Source organism: Sinocyclocheilus anshuiensis, unplaced genomic scaffold, assembly GCF_001515605.1.
Source record: "Sinocyclocheilus anshuiensis isolate Anshui unplaced genomic scaffold, SAMN03320099.WGS_v1.1 scaffold1431, whole genome shotgun sequence".
NCBI classification, from domain to species: Eukaryota; Metazoa; Chordata; class Actinopteri; order Cypriniformes; family Cyprinidae; genus Sinocyclocheilus; species Sinocyclocheilus anshuiensis.
In genome coordinates this window covers 176904-196612 of record NW_015537992.1, presented here as the reverse complement: position 1 = coordinate 196612, position 19709 = coordinate 176904, and the positions used below count along the sequence as shown (strand labels likewise).

At 40.5% G+C, this 19709-nt stretch overlaps 1 protein-coding gene across 1 annotated transcript in view; it reads left to right on the top strand.

Moving 5' to 3' along the window:
* Positions 1–19709, top strand: part of rars2 (arginyl-tRNA synthetase 2, mitochondrial) — a 25415-nt gene continuing 5706 nt past the window's right edge. The window contains exons 1-14 of the mRNA XM_016469293.1: positions 1–184; positions 1852–1925; positions 4352–4454; positions 4717–4800; positions 5551–5648; positions 7482–7537; positions 8571–8654; positions 8772–8848; positions 8949–9107; positions 11530–11636; positions 12175–12270; positions 12350–12410; positions 13163–13239; positions 17325–17478. Of these exons, the coding sequence (XP_016324779.1) occupies positions 149–184; positions 1852–1925; positions 4352–4454; positions 4717–4800; positions 5551–5648; positions 7482–7537; positions 8571–8654; positions 8772–8848; positions 8949–9107; positions 11530–11636; positions 12175–12270; positions 12350–12410; positions 13163–13239; positions 17325–17478 (1266 nt within the window). The 5' untranslated portion in view covers positions 1–148. The remainder of the gene's footprint in view (positions 185–1851; positions 1926–4351; positions 4455–4716; positions 4801–5550; positions 5649–7481; positions 7538–8570; positions 8655–8771; positions 8849–8948; positions 9108–11529; positions 11637–12174; positions 12271–12349; positions 12411–13162; positions 13240–17324; positions 17479–19709) is intronic.

The following is a 19709-nucleotide window of genomic DNA, read 5'->3' as shown; positions in this document are numbered from 1 at the left end:
ACCTACGGATTGATCCACGCTCCGGAACAGATGGTGGCGGTAATGCACCGATAAGCTGCATGCTAACCGCTGTTAAAAACTAAAGAAGAGGAGAGTTTGGGAGCCTGCTGACTTGTATTTTGACAGCGCGTCGCGTGCGGCGAGACTCATGGCGTGTTTCTTCAGGAGGCGCGTGGCGCTGCAGGTACAGCAGAGCTTTCAGCCGCACACACACACACACACACACACACACACTCTCTCTCACACTCACTCACTCACTCACTCACTCACTCACTCACTCACTCACTCACTCACTCACTCACTCACACACACTCACACACACTCACACTCTCACTCACTCACTCACTCACTCACTCACACACACTCACACACACTCACACTCTCACTCACTCACTCACTCACTCACTCACACACACTCACACACACTCACACTCTCACTCACTCACTCACTCACTCACTCACACACACTCACACACACTCACACTCTCACTCACTCACTCACTCACTCACTCACACACACTCACACACACTCACACTCTCACTCACTCACTCACTCACTCACTCACACACACTCACACACACTCACACTCTCACTCACTCACTCACTCACTCACTCACACACACTCACACACACTCACACTCTCACTCACTCACTCACTCACTCACTCACACACACTCACACACACTCACACTCTCACTCACTCACTCACTCACTCACTCACACACACTCACACACACTCACACTCTCACTCACTCACTCACTCACTCACTCACACACACTCACACACACTCACACTCTCACTCACTCACTCACTCACTCACTCACACACACTCACACACACTCACACTCTCACTCACTCACTCACTCACTCACTCACACACACTCACACACACTCACACTCTCACTCACTCACTCACTCACTCACTCACACACACTCACACACACTCACACTCTCACTCACTCACTCACTCACTCACTCACACACACTCACACACACTCACACTCTCACTCACTCACTCACTCACTCACTCACACACACTCACACACACTCACACTCTCACTCACTCACTCACTCACTCACTCACACACACTCACACACACTCACACTCTCACTCACTCACTCACTCACTCACTCACACACACTCACACACACTCACACTCTCACTCACTCACTCACTCACTCACTCACACACACTCACACACACTCACACTCTCACTCACTCACTCACTCACTCACTCACACACACTCACACACACTCACACTCTCACTCACTCACTCACTCACTCACTCACACACACTCACACACACTCACACTCTCACTCACTCACTCACTCACTCACTCACACACACTCACACACACTCACACTCTCACTCACTCACTCACTCACTCACTCACACACACTCACACACACTCACACTCTCACTCACTCACTCACTCACTCACTCACACACACTCACACACACTCACACTCTCACTCACTCACTCACTCACTCACTCACACACACTCACACACACTCACACTCTCACTCACTCACTCACTCACTCACTCACACACACTCACACACACTCACACTCTCACTCACTCACTCACTCACTCACTCACACACACTCACACACACTCACACTCTCACTCACTCACTCACTCACTCACTCACACACACTCACACACACTCACACTCTCACTCACTCACTCACTCACTCACTCACACACACTCACACACACTCACACTCTCACTCACTCACTCACTCACTCACTCTCTCTCACACACACACTCTCACACTCACACACACACTCACACACACACACTCTCACACACACACGGGGTGATCGCTCTTCTTGTGTTGCAGCTTGCAGAGGTGTGTGGACTGTCTGAAGATGTGTTCATACCACTCATCTCTGCAGTGCCGGTGTCAAAGAAGCAGTAAGAGCTACACTCAAACACCTGCTCACCGAATAAACTAGTGATGCAAAGTCCGATTCTTTTCCGCGAACTGGTTCTTTTTGGACAGTTCGGCTCATTGAATTGGTTCAAAGAGCCGATTCATCGGTTCCTGGTTCCTCGCATTACAAGTAACGATAATTACGTAATTACTTTCAGAATGATGCATTTATATATTCCGTTTCTTTCAGCCCCAGGCTTATTCAGTTCACTTTCTGTGTGAAAGGGCCTTTACAGGTGCCAAAAACATAACCTTTGGATTTTTTGTTATTCAAAAAACAAATAAGCAAGCCCAGGTGACAAAAAGTACCGCAAAAGTACCGCAATGCATTACTTTCCATAAAAAGTAACGCAGTGACTTACTTTTTTATGGAGTAATGCAATATTGTAATGTGTTATTTTTGAAAGTAACTTTCCCCAACACTGCTTATTATCACCGAGTTACACGGCGGCATGTGTGTGTGTTGCTATGTGTGTTTGTGTGTGTGTGTGGTGTTGTGTGTGTGTGTAAGTGAGTGTGTGTAAGTGAGTGTGTGTGTGAGTGTGTGTGTGTGTGTGTGTGTGTGTGAGTGAGTGTGTGTGTGTATGTAAGTGAGTGTGTGTGTGTGAGTGAGTGTGTGTGTGTATGTAAGTGAGTGTGTGTGTGTGAGTGAGTGTGTGTGTGTATGTAAGTGAGTGTGTGTGTGTGAGTGAGTGTGTGTGTGTATGTAAGTGAGTGTGTGTGTGTGAGTGAGTGTGTGTGTGTATGTAAGTGAGTGTGTGTGTGTGAGTGAGTGTGTGTGTGTATGTAAGTGAGTGTGTGTGTGTGAGTGAGTGTGTGTGTGTATGTAAGTGAGTGTGTGTGTGTGAGTGAGTGTGTGTGTGTATGTAAGTGAGTGTGTGTGTGTGAGTGAGTGTGTGTGTGTATGTAAGTGAGTGTGTGTGTGTGAGTGAGTGTGTGTGTGTATGTAAGTGAGTGTGTGTGTGTGAGTGAGTGTGTGTGTGTATGTAAGTGAGTGTGTGTGTGTGAGTGAGTGTGTGTGTGTATGTAAGTGAGTGTGTGTGTGTGAGTGAGTGTGTGTGTGTATGTAAGTGAGTGTGTGTGTGTGAGTGAGTGTGTGTGTGTATGTAAGTGAGTGTGTGTGTGTGAGTGAGTGTGTGTGTGTATGTAAGTGAGTGTGTGTGTGTGAGTGAGTGTGTGTGTGTATGTAAGTGAGTGTGTGTGTGTGAGTGAGTGTGTGTGTGTATGTAAGTGAGTGTGTGTGTGTGAGTGAGTGTGTGTGTGTATGTAAGTGAGTGTGTGTGTGTGAGTGAGTGTGTGTGTGTATGTAAGTGAGTGTGTGTGTGTGAGTGAGTGTGTGTGTGTATGTAAGTGAGTGTGTGTGTGTGAGTGAGTGTGTGTGTGTATGTAAGTGAGTGTGTGTGTGTGAGTGAGTGTGTGTGTGTATGTAAGTGAGTGTGTGTGTGTGAGTGAGTGTGTGTGTGTATGTAAGTGAGTGTGTGTGTGTGAGTGAGTGTGTGTGTGTATGTAAGTGAGTGTGTGTGTGTGAGTGAGTGTGTGTGTGTATGTAAGTGAGTGTGTGTGTGTGAGTGAGTGTGTGTGTGTATGTAAGTGAGTGTGTGTGTGTGAGTGAGTGTGTGTGTGTATGTAAGTGAGTGTGTGTGTGTGAGTGAGTGTGTGTGTGTATGTAAGTGAGTGTGTGTGTGTGAGTGAGTGTGTGTGTGTATGTAAGTGAGTGTGTGTGTGTGAGTGAGTGTGTGTGTGTATGTAAGTGAGTGTGTGTGTGTGAGTGAGTGTGTGTGTGTATGTAAGTGAGTGTGTGTGTGTGAGTGAGTGTGTGTGTGTATGTAAGTGAGTGTGTGTGTGTGAGTGAGTGTGTGTGTGTATGTAAGTGAGTGTGTGTGTGTGAGTGAGTGTGTGTGTGTATGTAAGTGAGTGTGTGTGTGTGAGTGAGTGTGTGTGTGTATGTAAGTGAGTGTGTGTGTGTGAGTGAGTGTGTGTGTGTATGTAAGTGAGTGTGTGTGTGTGAGTGAGTGTGTGTGTGTATGTAAGTGAGTGTGTGTGTGTGAGTGAGTGTGTGTGTGTATGTAAGTGAGTGTGTGTGTGTGAGTGAGTGTGTGTGTGTATGTAAGTGAGTGTGTGTGTGTATGTATGTAAGTGAGTGTGTGTGTGTGTGTGTGTGTAAGTGAGTGTGTGTAAGTGAGTGTGTGTGTGAGTGTGTGTGTGTGTGAGTGAGTGTGTTGTTGTGTGTGTTTTATGTTTGTGTGTGTGTTTTATGTTTGTGTGTGTGTGTATGTAAGTGAGTGTGTGTGTGTATGTATGTAAGTGAGTGTGTGTGTGTGTGTGTGTGTAAGTGAGTGTGTGTGTGTGTAAGTGAGTGTGTAATGTGTGTGTTGTAGCCCTGTGACTGTGGTCTTTGTCGTCTCAGGTCTGCCGCTGATCTGTGTGTGTCGGTGAAGCGTCTGCTGCAGAACGGAGCTGTTGCTGCTGGTGGAGACCTGCAGAGCAAAACACAAGCCCTGGCCAATCAGGTGAGCCGATGCTGTGCATGAAGACCAGAGTGGAGCGCTAGAGCTAGATATCTACTGAAGAATTAAACGCTAGGAAGAAATGCAAACAATGCGAGCATTTATTAAGCTCGCCGTTACAGATGTGACACCTCAAGCTACATCTGTTTTGATGCGCTCATTGGATGTTTTCGTGAATGAGGACTCTCTTGCTCTCTTTTATTACTCTGTTGGATGTGCGTGTTTCTGTGATTGTCTGAAGAAGGGTTTCTGCTCTCTGCTCCAGATGAAGCGGGATGCTGTCGTGGAGGAGGTCTCCGCCGGTCGAGGAGTGATTCTCTTCAGATTAAACAAGCTGATCCTGGCACAGGTGAACACAGACGCTTTGCTGCAGGTCTTCTTTACTCGTACACAGGAAGACACACAAAGCTCCACGCACATAGTTCTCCATCCAGAATCATTGTTCATGTGTATAATGACTTTAACCCTGGCTGCAGGACACATTGTGTAGACATGTTACAGTAATATGTTTGTCTTTTTGTGGTTTGACAGCTTGAATGAAGGCAATGCTACATATATGTGACCCTGGAGCATAAAAGCAGTCTTAAGTCGCTGGGGTATATTTGTAGCAATAGCCAAAAATACATTGTATGGGTCAAAATTATACATTTTTCTTTTATGCCAAAAATCATTAGGATATTAAGTAAAGATCATGTTCCATGAAGATATTTTGTACATTTCCTACCGTAAATATATCAAAACTTAATTTTTGAGTAGTAATATGCATTGCTAAGAACTTAATTTGAACAACTTTAAAGATGATTTTCTCAATATTTAGATTTTTTTGCACCCTCAGATTCCAGATTTTCAAATAGCTGTATCTCAGCCAAATATTGTCCTATCCTAACAAACCATACATCAATGGAACGATTATTTATTCAGCTTTCAGCTGATGTATACATCTCAATTTCACAAAATTGACCCTCATGACTGGTTTTGTGCTCCAGGGTCACATATGTTGAATGTTGGCATGAATTGAAAGTCTTATTTTCTAAATCCGTTTCACTGTGACTTTAGTCTCTAATTGAAGTGTCACACTGTCTGTTGTCTGCTGTTTCAGAAGCTCTTAGAGCAGCTGCGTTCAGAGCCGGATGTGTTCGGCGTGAAGAGTGAACTTCTGCATCATCTTCAGGGAGGAAGAACACTGGTGGAGTTCAGGTGTGTTCAGTCATGTGACCGGCACAGAGACCTTCCGGGAGAACCGTCCGCTTCCCATCGGTTTAAGCCAAGAATGTTTAGATCACCTGTCAAAACAGAACAAACAACAGCGATGTTTGGGCGCTTGTGATGCATAAACAGCACCTGCTGCTGGGACTTTCTAAAATCCTTAACATGACTTAATGTACCAAGATCAAAATCAGTATATACATACATTTGCAATCAAAATTATTCAACCCCCGAGAGACTGATACTTTACAAATGTAAGCTTTTCTGAAGATCCAGAGTTTTTAAAATCGCATCTATTATAGTTCAGTGGCATATTAAAAGTGACAACGTCAATATATGAGTTATTTTTGAGCTATAGGATTTCTTTGTAATGCAGCTGTCATAATTATTCAACCCCTCGTCAGTGCTGCTGTTTCTAAGTCACTTATTTGTATGGTAGGGTAAAAACAAACAAAAGAAGTCTTTGGAAACTCTTTAGCAAGACCTAATTTGCTTGAGCTGTTACACATACTGTACATAAACATGGCCAAGTCAAAAGAGCTCTAGGGCCACAGAGAATAAATAGTTTTATTAAATTAGACCGTAAATGTAAAAAAGCCACTCCCCCAGTTTCTCTTGCTCCGAATTAAAGGGCACAACATAATAAAACAATTTTAAAGATAATATCATCTGGCTTTTAGCGATGATTATTTATTATAATTATTTTATTTATATAATTATTATACCCATAATACATTACACGAGCCAGTTTAGTTTAATAATAATTATTAAGCTTTTATTTTAATAATATGATATGCAATATACCGTAAATAAGTCTTAAGTCGCTGGGGTATATTTGTAGCAATAGCCAACAATACATTGTATGGGTCAAAATTATCCATTTTTCTTTTATGCCAAAAATCATTAGGATATTAAGTAAAGATCATGTTCCATGAAGATATTTTGTAAATTTCCTACCATAAATATATCAAAACTTAATTTTTGATTAGTAATATGCATTGCTAAGAACTTCATTTGAACAACTTTAAAGATGATTTTCTCAATATTTAGATTTTTTTGCACCCTCAGATTCCAGATTTTCAAATAGTTGCATCTCAGCCAAATATTGTCCTATCCTAACAAACCATACATCAATGGAAAGATTATTTATTCAGCTTTCAGCTGATGTATACATCTCAATTTTTGAAAAATTGACCCTTGTGACTGGTTTTGTGGTCCAGGGTCATATATATATATATATATATATATATATATATATATCAACTATATAAACTAACATCATAAGTTTCACTTGCACTGATATGGCAAGATGTTTTTGTTTAGTTGCCCTCTTTCATGGATAGATCGTTTAATCTTGCTGTGTAAATGTGTTTAAATTCTTCATATTGTTCAATCTTTTAATCTTTGGTAGTGAATCGCACTGACTCTCTCATGAGAAGTGAATCAGAGTTTCAAGGCATGTGATTGGCTGTTCGTTGCTGATGTCACACTTTCATGTGCACGTGCTTCATAACTCGGGATCAAAGTCTGAATTGATGATTTTAATTTAATTTAATAATGATCTATAATCGTTTATTGATGCCTTTTTTGAATTGTCTTGGTTGAACTGGTTGAATAATTTTGATTGCAACTGTAAATATAGTATTCCTCATCAGTAAGGTGTACACTGAATTTGATGTTTTAATATCTCCATCGGTAGTGTAATCCCGGTATAAATAGCTGTGGTGCAGTGAAGGAAAGCCTTGATTTGTCGTGTAAAAACTGTGAATAGCGGACCCATTAGCTTACAGTATATTTTGATGTTTGAACTCTCTTTGCTTATAGTTCTCCAAACATCGCTAAGAAATTTCACGCCGGTCATCTGCGCTCCACTATAATTGGTAAGGTGCAATGCATTCCTGTTAAACTAGTCCCCTCTGTCACCAGTGGAGCGAGTGCTTGTGAACATATGGGATGATATTAGACTCAAAATGATTAATAGATGCACGCACAATTATCCATGCACTGCATAAATTTCATGCATGTATCTTATTAACCACAAACAAATACCTTTCAATTTGAGTCTGTGGAATTCAGGATATGCAAAAAGGAATCTGTGCATATGTGTATCAGGTGACACGCGTGCATTAATTGACGTCTAGTTCGAGTCGATCTTGTTCGGTTCATTTGGATTTTGAGACTTAATTTTCGCAGTTTACAGCATTTCACGTCCCCCACACACACAACTACCAACGAACAAGGCCCAGTGCAATTCATTAACGTGTACATGATTGAAAAATGTACAAATGTGCTTCACCACACTGAAACAAATGCTTTTCAACCGATGTCTGTAGAGTTAAGAATTACATTAATGTGCAGCATTTTGTTCAAATAGAGACATATTTGTGAATACAAATGTTATAGTTTGTATTAAAGTATCATGATTTGTGCATGTAGCGATTAAAATGTGCATTTGTGCATCAGGCAACGTGCGTGCATTCATTCACATCTCTTCTGAGTCGATTCTATTTGATTCATTTGAATTTTGAGACTTTCATTCCGCCCTTTTAGTCTTGCCCAATCCACACACACACACACACACACACACACTCTCTTTCTCTAGCCTTGCCCAATACACACACACACTCTCTCTCTCTAGCCTTGCCCAATCCACACACACACACACAATTCCACAGACTCAAATTGAAAGGCATTTGTTTGTGGTTAGTAAGATACATGTATAAAATTTATGCAGTACATGGATAATTGTGCGTGCATCTATTAATCATTTTGAGTCTAATATCATCCCATATGAACAGGACATTCTTAGGTTAATTATTTGCTGTGTTTGTATTGAACGGATGATTTTAATAAAACAGTTGTTCGCAAAAAGGATATTCACAGCTTAAATAGTTAGCTCTGTTTCTTTTGTAGGAAACTTCATTGCCAACCTAAAGAAGGCTTTGGGGAAAGAGGTTATTCGAGTCAATTATTTGGGCGACTGGGGAATGCAGTTTGGTAAGTTATCTGTTACCATTATTAACCTAGAGAAGTCAGTAAGTTGCATATGACTTGCATATACTCCTGAAAAAGGTGTGTTTGATGAAGGTTGCTGAAGCTGGCTGGTGTTTGCAGGTCTGCTGGGCGCAGGCTTTGAACGCTTCGGCTCTCAGGAGAAGCTGAGGACGCAGCCGCTGGAGCACCTGTTTGAGGTCCGCTCTTGTGTTTCGTTTGCACTGGCCCAGGCCGGATGTAGTTGCATTGGGACTAGCATGCACTCAGATCTGTTTGTTTTGACACTGTGGGCTGCAGGTGTATGTTCAGGTGAACCGCGAGGCCGAGCGTGATGAGAGCGTGCGTTCGGCCGCTGCAGAGTTCTTCAGACGTCTGGAGCAGAATGAAGATCAGGCCCTGGCGCTCTGGAGACAGTTTCGTGAGATCACGGTGGACGAATATAAACGCATCTATCAGGTAAAATCAGTTCTTATTCATGAGGGATTTATGTGTTCATATCTGGGAGTGCCAGCACTCAAAACTAGAGCTGTGTTTGAGGAACTGCATGCAATTTTCTTTTGCACGTTTTTAAAATCACATTTAGGATTTCTTATGCACATGTAAAAAGACCCACGCTCTCTGATTTCACATCAACATGAGCATTTGACTGGATATTTGATAATGAACGTATTGCATGTCTTAAGTCTTGTCTTAAGTCTCTCTCAGATAATGCTGTAAACTGAGCAGGAAGCCCGGTCAAGTCATACGTTACTTTAATATTAAAGATTGAAATCAATGACAAACTCTTAAATCCAGTTTATTTTCATGTATAATATTCAACACTGTATAAACGTATAAACTGAACTCCTTGAAAGAGTTAACAGAGGCTCTGAATGTGTCTGTCAAAATACTGAGCATTACTCACGATAAAAGAAAAAGACATGTGACCCAGAAACACATTGCTAATGATGCAATTATATTTCTAATATAATTATGTTTAAACTCTCTGCCGTAAAAGCCTATTATGACAGCGGTATGTGAACATACAGAGTCTTAAAAAGTCTTAATTCACCCTTTCTCAAAGTAAGCCTTAAAAAGATTCTTAAATTGACTGCATTAAATGTTGCATGCATTGCAAAAATGAGTATCTTCCTCAGTATTTTTGTCTTGTTTTCCAATATGGCAAAAATGGTATCTGTGTTCTTGGTATGATCCACGGAATCTATCAAGACCGGTCTCATGACAATAGACAAAAATCTTCAAAAGCTATTAGCATTTTTTGAAATTTCATTATAATTTTTGACCACTAACTTTTTGAGTACTGTCAGGCCATGGTCCCGAAGACACGTACCGAGTTTCGTAATGGTACGCCAACGCGTAAATATAGCAATTTTTAAAATAAAATAAAATATAGCATTTTATGACAAAATTCAAAATGGCTGACATGGGAAAATTGGGTATCATTCCACTCAGTATGTTGCTCCGAATCTAAATTGACTTGTGATTTTTGGCCAAAGCATTCAGAAATTATAAGCAAAAATAGGCATTTTTCTTATCTCCTAACCACTAGGTGGCGCTGCAGCATGTAGCCTCAGGGCATGGTTATCATAACACACACCCAAGTTTGGTCTGAGTACGGCAAAGCCTCATGTCTGATTTGGCAAGCTTGTCGTCGGAATTCGTTTGCGTGGATGAACCGTCTAAGACGAGTTCTAAAAAGTATGTTTTTTTTAACTATTAAAAATAGTGAATTTAAATTTTGGAGTCTGTTTGACTCGGCATGAGCCAAGGAATCAGAGGAAAAAATAATTTTCCTTCTAGACCTCATGAACCGTTATAAGTTATTAGCATAAACACGAGTGAAAATTTGGACAAGTGGTGGCGCTAGAGAGTTTGAGTTAGAGACTCCAAACTTGCTGTGGTTAATGGTGAGACTGTCCTCTATCAGTGTGCCAAATTTCACAACTTTCCCGCAAGCGGTTCTATGGGCTGCCATAAACTCAAGAGCAGGAGGAGGAAGAATGATAAGAAAACCTTCGGCGCTTGGCTCCTAAAAAACTATCTAGTGGCAGAAAATGACAGTTTTAAGTAGAAGTCTATGGAAGCTATGGAATAAAATAATAAAAAAGGTAATTTTGAGTTTATATTTCAAAATTCTGACTTTTTTCTCACAATTCCGAGATTATACCTCAAAATTCTGAAAATAAAAAAAAATAAAAATCAACTCGTCATTCTCTTTTTTTTTTTCTCCCCTCGGCTCAGAATCATGAGTTTATATCCCACACTTCTGGCTTTTTTTCCCCTCAGAATGGACAAACTCGCAATTGAGTAAAATCAAGTTACAAATCCGAACTAGGACATATAATCTTGAATTTGCAAGAAAAAAGTCAGAATTGTGAGATAAAATAGGTCAATGTTATGTAAAATTTTATAGGTTTAAATAGTATTTCTTGCTGTAACTGTAGGGCTAATACAATATGTCCCTTATGAACTGCATATGTGAGTACTGTTTAAATCAAATTTATGCTTTAAAAGTAGGGTAATCATAGCAGGTTTCATTCATAGTCTGTCCGTTTAAACATCTGCGTTTAGCTTCAAATGGTGTCTTTGATGACAGTATTCTATAAAAATGATTTGCATTCTGATACTGGCATCCAAAGTCACAAAAACACATTTTTTTGTCTTATTCCATGGATTTTACCCGTTTCTGTCCATTTGTTCCCAGTGTTTTTCTGCCACCACAATAGATGCAGCTGCAAGTGACGTCTACTCCAAATTGGTCTATAGTCCAGCCCTAGTGTTACTGTACCTTTGAGACTTCAGTGTATGCTGTGATTGTGAGTGACGGAGGTTCATGCAGAGAGGCTCACAGCGTCTGACGGTGTCTGTGCTCTCTCAGCGTTTAGGAGTTCACTTTGACCATTACTCTGGAGAGGCGTTTCATCACCATCAAACCCAGAATGTGCTGGACGTGCTGATGAGCCAAGGACTCTTAAAGACCACCGAGTACGACACCACCTCTCATTCTGACAGTAATAAAACCTGGAGACATCTGAATAGCAGAAAGCCTTTCCTGCACACCAAAAACACACAGGCCTAAATTTGAGATTTCTGTATTTGAATTGCATATAAAATTTCCATTCATTTGGGTTACACAGTTTTAACATAAACAGTCTAGTAAACCTGAAGGAATAGTTCACCCAAAAATGAAAATGTGCTCACCCTCAGTCCATCAGAGATTAGGATGAGTTTGTGTTCTGGTGTGAATCAGGAGAGAAATCTGCACAGATCAAGCAGTGTTTAAACAGCTCTGAACAAATCTGTGGCTGGATTTTGATGCGAGAGACAACAGCAGATGCACTTTTTCACTGGATTGATTATAGACTCAAACATGCAGCTTGTCACTTCAAATTGTAATTTTTGTGTGAGCTATTCCTTCAAAGGGCATATTTGTCAGTCAGACATCATGAAATGAGAGTTCTGCAGTCAAAAGATCATGGCATAGTTTGCTTGTGGTAACTGACAGTGACTGGTTGTTGTGCAGGAAGGGCACGGCTGTGGTGGATCTGTCTGAAGCGGGCGATATGTCGTCTTACGCCACACTGGTGCGCAGTGATGGGACGTCTCTGTACATCACCAGGTCTGTCACGCACCTCTCTGAGCCGCACATACACACTGAGTTCACAGTCGTGACACAAGTCATTTCTGTTTGCTTTCAGAGACGTCGCAGCAGCACTGGACAGGAAGCAGAGGTTCGGGTTTGATGAGATGATCTATGTGGTAAGAATCAGGGATGCCACAATATTCAATATAATATTGAACCTTTCGGTACGACATCCGCGGTTCAATACACACTTGTGAATTTCTGTGCATTCGTTTTTTCTCTCCGAATTGGCTCTGTCTGTGTGTGCCTGTGAGTCCCCGCTTATACGCCGGCCGAACATCTTCCCTTGTAATGACTTTAATGAGAAGCGTTTCTAAACCTGTTGATCAACAAAATGCAACATCAGTCGAGTGTTTGAAATAACTCCCCTTTGTGATCTGATGTGGCACAGAATGAGGCAGAAAATATATTCTATACTGTAATGAAGTGACATTAGTGATTTCCTGGAGCGTCATCTGTTCTGTTACTTCTGTGATGCACATGTGGAGTCTCTGCGCGAGGGCGCCCTCCAGCTTCCAGTATGAATGAAACGGACATTACCTGTGTTTATTACGCTCAATAATGGCCAATCCATCCTATTTTGGGTAAAATTAGGAAAAATAATACTTCTCTCAAAAGAAATTTGAAGTAGACATTTTTTTGGTAATTTGTTTTAAACATTGCATTTTAAATCTAAAAAAAAAAAAAAAACCACTGACGTGCCAAGCCATCAGAACTGAACCGAAAACCGTGGTTAAAAACCAAGGTATGTATTGAGCCGTGGGCTAACTGTATTGTTGCATCCCTAGTAAGAATCGTCTGAAATCACTGCTAAACCACACAACTCTCTGACCTTCTGCATCAGCTCTGTCCTCCTTCCCTCTTTAAGACAGATAAGAGTCAGACCGTCCACTTCCAGCAGCTCTTTCACATCCTGCAAACCATGGGACACCAGTGGACAGAGAGGTACACACACACACACACACACACACACTCACAGACACACATGACATGCACACACATGACACTCACACACACACATGACACTCACACACACACATACACACACACACACACACACATATGTATATATATATATATATACACCCCCAAGCGCCCTGCATACAGACGTTGCTGTAAAGTCAACATGAAATCAAAATGGACTCTTAATTACATGACTTAAACTTACATTTCTGGTCATTGCAATGATTTTGGAAGTAACTGTGTTCAAAAACACGTAAAAATAACATGTTAAAACAATTAGTGAATTTAATGCAGCACCCTGTCCAGACCTGTCAGTCATCTTACACTGATGGAGCATCTGATGAACATGATGCAGGACGACTGACTGTGTGATGAAGTCTTTTGGAATGCAGTTATGAGCCTACAATTCAAGATATGAGGACAAAAATGACCCTCTTATATTTATATCATATGATATAGTTTAGCAATATCACACCAGCAAGAGTGCGGCTTTTCACCAAGATCTGCACGACTGTAAATCTGATACTGATTTAATACAACAGTTCAATAAAGGAGTTAATATTGTGTACATTTAAGTCACAATATTGTCTGTTTTTCGCAGTGGTGATTCACAGTTTTGATGAATCCACAGGTTTGAATGAATCAAGTGATTCAGTGACTCATTCATAATGAGAGTCACTTGCTTCGTTTCTGAATGAATCAGCTGTTTGAATGATTATTGAAGCGTTAAGCTCTCCCTGCAGTTTTTATCCAAAATAAAAGCTTGATGGTTTAACCCAGTGTAATTTGAAAATCCTTGAGACACTTATCGTTTTTATTAATATTTTGAATCTGTTTTTATTTTTATATTTTCCATTTTTATGTCAATTTTATTTGAAGTTTTAGTCATTTTGTTATGTGTTATAGTAAACTTCATGTCTACATATGGGTTATTAACTTTTATTTTTCAACTTAATTTTTATTCTTCTCTTTTTAGGGACAAACTTTTGTTGCAGGTCAACATAGTTCAAAAAATATGAACAATAAACAAATGTATTTAACAAACCATATACAAAAGGCATCGACTTAGGAGGAAAAAATAAGAAAAAAATACATTAATGTCACCATATTAAAAACAATTGACAAAATTATATAAATAAATTGATACTTGAATCCACTGAAGGGGAGTTTATTAACTTTTAAAAGATCAAATGATTCATCCAAAGTTTTGGTCAGACGAACCTCTTAGATGTAAAATATTTTCTTGAGGTTCCCCTGAGATTGTAAATTAATATTTCTACACATTCACATGATCACAGTTCTCCAAGTCATGTTTATGGTTCTTCATAATGATTAATGGCTACATGCGTGTAAAAAGATAAGATATTGCATCTTTTTTAGGAAGCGTTTCATTTGTAGTTAAGTAGTAGTGTAATTTTTATATTTATATTTGTTTTTGTCGTAAACTTATATGTAGGGCTGCACAATTTGGCCAAAAGATTATACTGTATATTATGTGGTCACATATTGTGATTGCACTTTGAACTGCAATGAAAATGTCTCCCGTTGCTGCTGCTGAGACTCAAAGAACAAAGACTGTTCTGCTAATGGAAATTAGCCTCTTTACAAGAACCAACACTGCAATTACAATACAAATATTAATGTTTTAAATGATTCACTATCAAACGTTCAAACGCTTTTATTCTGGCAGATTGTGCTGCAAACTTCTGCACACAAAAATATGAAAGATGTGAATGTAAATGAAGTAAACCTTGTGTTCCCGAATGCACCTTAAACTCACAGCGCCGGCAGAAATGCAATCTCCTAAAATAATCTCTTCTCTGTTATCTTGACCTTCCTACGACTAACGGACTTTGAGTGTTATTGGAAAGTAGGTCTTTTTGCCACAACCTCCGCATTATCAAAACACTGATCAATACAGATGTTTGATGTGTGAAATGAAGTACTTCTCTTGCTAGGTTAATTTGATGATATTGTTGGAAACTCTTGGGTATCTTCAGCAGGACACTTTATTGAGAACTTGCTGTGTGGCGCTGCAGTCATCAAATGTCTGACTAAGGCAGGCGTACATAGTATTTTATAGGCGTTCATAGATGGGCCTTAGAGATGTTGACACAGTACGAGAACAAAAGACGTGTAAACATTCACATGTAGTTAACGCTTAGTAGGAAGATCAGAGACTGGCAGAACCCCTTCCCTGGAAACTGTATTGAACCTACTCCGTAAATAGATGCCATCATGTTCACATTAAATGCCCAATACAAAGTAGATCACCTTAGTTTTTCATATCATGTTACGTCAGGGTGTAGGATCAGCAGATCTTAAACAGATGCTTAAATTTGTAATCCTACAATATTTAATAGTTTATTGTGACATCAAATGCCATGGGATGTGTCCTTAATCGAGGCTCGACACTAAGGATGGCCCGGGGCCAGCGTAAAACACTCGGGACAGTAGATGGTTTTGCCACTGCTGTGTCCTCATGAAAGTTTATCATTTGCACGTGTTTTTAAAGCTTTGCCAATTTAAACATTCAGTCGATTTAAAAGCATTAGAAGTGAAAAGCACACAAAGTGCAAGACGATGCAAAGAGAACTCCACTCAGCACTCGTGTTCTGTTTCTCTTTCGCGTCTTCTTTCGCTTGAACGGACAAACACACTTACCAATTTGAACATTGAAGTGATTTTAATGCATTCAAGCACAAGAAGACGCGAATAACAACTGCATTCAGTGTGTTCTGTGTGCACAGCGGAAACATATAGAGCCGTGTCTCAGGAAACACGCGAAGCCCGTATGGAGTTTCTTTCTGTGCCTTCTTGCGCTTGAACGGACAAATACATACATATTAGACACATAAATTGTGCTTAAAGTGACCGTGCCTAATTTACCAACTGCTGTCGGTGTTTAATCTATATATTTAATTTATACAGTGAAGAATATGTTCATTAGATTTTTTAAATCTAATGAAAATGAATAAATGATTGTAAACGATAAAGTAAACAAGAAAATAAATCGCAACACAGATGTACGGTTGCTCTCGTGAAGCTACACACAGACTGTCACTGAAACAGATCCTCAGGTCCTTCAATACATTCTCTTCTAGTTCACTTCACTAAAAACCATTTAACAATGCAATGCATGCTGTCAATCGATTATAAAAAACGTAATTGCACATTTTTCTGTAATTAATCATGATTCATCGCATATTAACATATATTTATATTGCCATCATTTCACATTGAATCCCCAAATTAGTGTAGAAACAACATAAAGATGGTATATTTTAAATAAGTTTAATGGCACCCTTTACTAAACCTGTTATTAATGAGGGCCAGTATCGTTGATACAATAATGCTACAGGTGTCTGTAATGAATGCATTTTCCCCTCAATTTTATCCATTAATTATAGCCATTCAACATTACAGTATAATTTAAAGCTATTATTTTTAACAATTAATAGGCATTGAAAAACATAAGTTTTAATTTAAGTGAACTTTAAAACAATCTTCAGATAAACTATAACTTGTATGTAGATGAATCTTTATTCAAGCTGCGGAAGTGAATCAGTGAGCAGAGCAGTGAGTGATTTCCATCAGTGACAGACTGCAGTATGTTTGACTTTAAGCAGCGCTGTCTCTTTAAAACCTGACACAGATGATGCGGATCTGACCCACATCCGGTTTTCTCCCAACTCTTTACGCTTATTTAGGACTTTATAACTCATTTAAGACCGCGCTCATATAAGACGAGATCACTCGCCTAAAATGGGCGTTTTGAATTGTGTGTTTTTGTCTGTTGTCTGAAGTGGCTTTCTGTGCGTGTGTCAGACGCCTGTGTTCACAGAGAGCTGCTTCACAGTGTGTGCGCCGGTACCAAATTAACTTCTCTTTTGCGTCTTATCATGCTTGATAGCGTGTTCATATAGCCTACTATAACACTAGACAAAGGATACCAGGAAAAAATGGTTGCTGCATTAAATGTGTTAATATTAATCGCACAATTAAAAAGTTCATTATGAAAGCCCTAGTAATTACATAATGTGTGTGTGTGTGTGTGTGTGTGTCAGGTGTGTTCATGTGGCGTTCGGGCTGGTGCAGGGCATGAGCACACGCCGCGGGGAGGTGGTGTTCCTGGAGGACGTGCTGGAGGAGGCTCGCAGCAGGATGCTCAACAACATGAGGCAGTCCAGCAGTGAGAGAAAATACTTTCTGATTACCCTAACCATAACTGATCATCCCTAACCAGAGTATGTGAGCGGAGCGGAGTGGGAGCGGTGTGATTTTGACTGGAGCGAGGAGTGGAGTTTTTAGAAGTCGGAGCGTCGTGGTTTTCACTCGCTCCAAGAGCGCTCCACCACCGCTCCATCACGAGTACAATTCATGCAAACAGCCCGTAATATAACTGCATATTTAGCAGGAATTCACAGGTTAAACATTTAGCTAGCTTGATAGAGAAGGATCACTCAAATCAGAAAGAATGTGAAGGCTATGATGACAGCAATGGACATAAGCGGGAAGTTATAGTTCTCAAGGAATTTGTTTGTTCCTTCTAGATACTGAATATTTTCAGCTGAAAGCACGATTTAAACAAGTAGCCTACTACAACACTTATTCACACGCAATCGCTCTCTCTCTCTCCCTCTCAAAAAAAAAACAACAACTAATCTTACAGTGCTGCTTCATCTGTATCCGATTTCGAATGAGCAGAAATCTATAAGAAATGCATCGATCCGTAGGTAAAATAACTGACGTTATTACAAGCTATTTAATGTACTGTTATTTTCATCACAAACAAAATTTGCACTGAAAAGCAGCAATTATACCAAAAAAGCAGCAATTATACCTTTTAATGGTGACAACCATGTTATTAGCTTGTCATGTGGTAGGAAAAAAGTGTGCACACTAGTGTTTCAATAAGCCACTTTGAAACTCTCCTGTTATTTTATTTTTTAATATACGTTATGAACAGAAATGTGATATTTCAAACAAACTGAAATACTTTATCCGTGGAGCGAAGGCGGAGCGGTGTTTCTGATATCAGTGAGCGAGGAGTGGAGCGGGAGCGGGAAATGGTGAACCCCGAAGCGGAGCTGGAGTGGAGTGATTATTAAATGCTCGGAGCGCGGAGGGGAAATTGTTGCCGCTCCACTCCGCTCACATACTCTGTCCCTAACCTTAACTGATCACCCCAACCGTAACCGATCACCCCAACCGTAACGATCATCCCTAACCGTAACCGATCACCCTAACCGTAACCGATCATCCCTAACCGTAACCGATCACCCCTAACCGTAACTGATCACCCTAACCGATCATCCCTAACTGTAACCGTAACTGATCACCCCTAACCGTAACTGATCACCCCTAACCGTAACTGATCACCCTAACCGTAACTGATCATCCCTAACCGTAACTGATCATCCGCATCACAGCCTCATTCTAGAGATGCACACATTTACAGTTTCAGGCCAAAGTATGCTTCGGTTGTCTCATGTACTCGAGGGCAGTGCGCGTGAAGCCCAAAGTATACTTTGTTTTTGTATGCATACACTAGCCAATTTTCTCTAGAAGTTATGACCAATAAAAATGTCTTTGTACTCTTTTAATCTAAAGTTGCGGCTCTCTCATAACCCTCTCACACAAGCGCTTGTCAATGCAGACCCACGCGTACGCGTAAAAACCAAAGTATACTTTGGCCTTGATGCAGATTTTGTCACCAAAATAGTACGCACACCATGCAATTTTTGTAACCGCACGTACTTTATATGTGCAGGTGGTGCATGCGCATTGATTTGATTTTGCACTAATCGGTTGTTCCTCAAGGTGGCAGCACTGGCCCGGGCCGCTGTTTCACAGTAAACTAAAGAGACAGAACAACAACTAAACAGCAGAGACTGCAACAACAACAGATGGCTGCATTGACAAGTGCTTGTGTGAGAGGGTAATGAAAGAGCCCCAACCTTAGTTTAAAAGAGTACAAAGACATTTTTATCAGTCATAACTTCTGATAAATAGTGCAGACACTGGACAAAAATGAAGCTGTCCTGAGCGCATGTGTCATCCGCCTGTGTTCGAGTACACCTCAAATGAACTATACTGGACTATACGTGTTCAGCTGCACACATATGCTAGCATATGCCTACAAAAATAAAGTATACTCTGGGCTTTATACGCACTCACTCACTCACTCACACACACACACACACTCTCTCACACACTCACTCACTCAAACACACACTCACTCACACACGCGCTCACACGCACTCACGCACGCACACACACGCACACACACACACACACACTCACTCACACACACACACGTACGCATACTCTCACACACGCTCTCACACACGCTCTCACACACGCTCTCACACACGCACTCACACACACACACTCGCACACACTCACACACACACACACACACATACGTTTCCTATTAAAGTGAGGATATA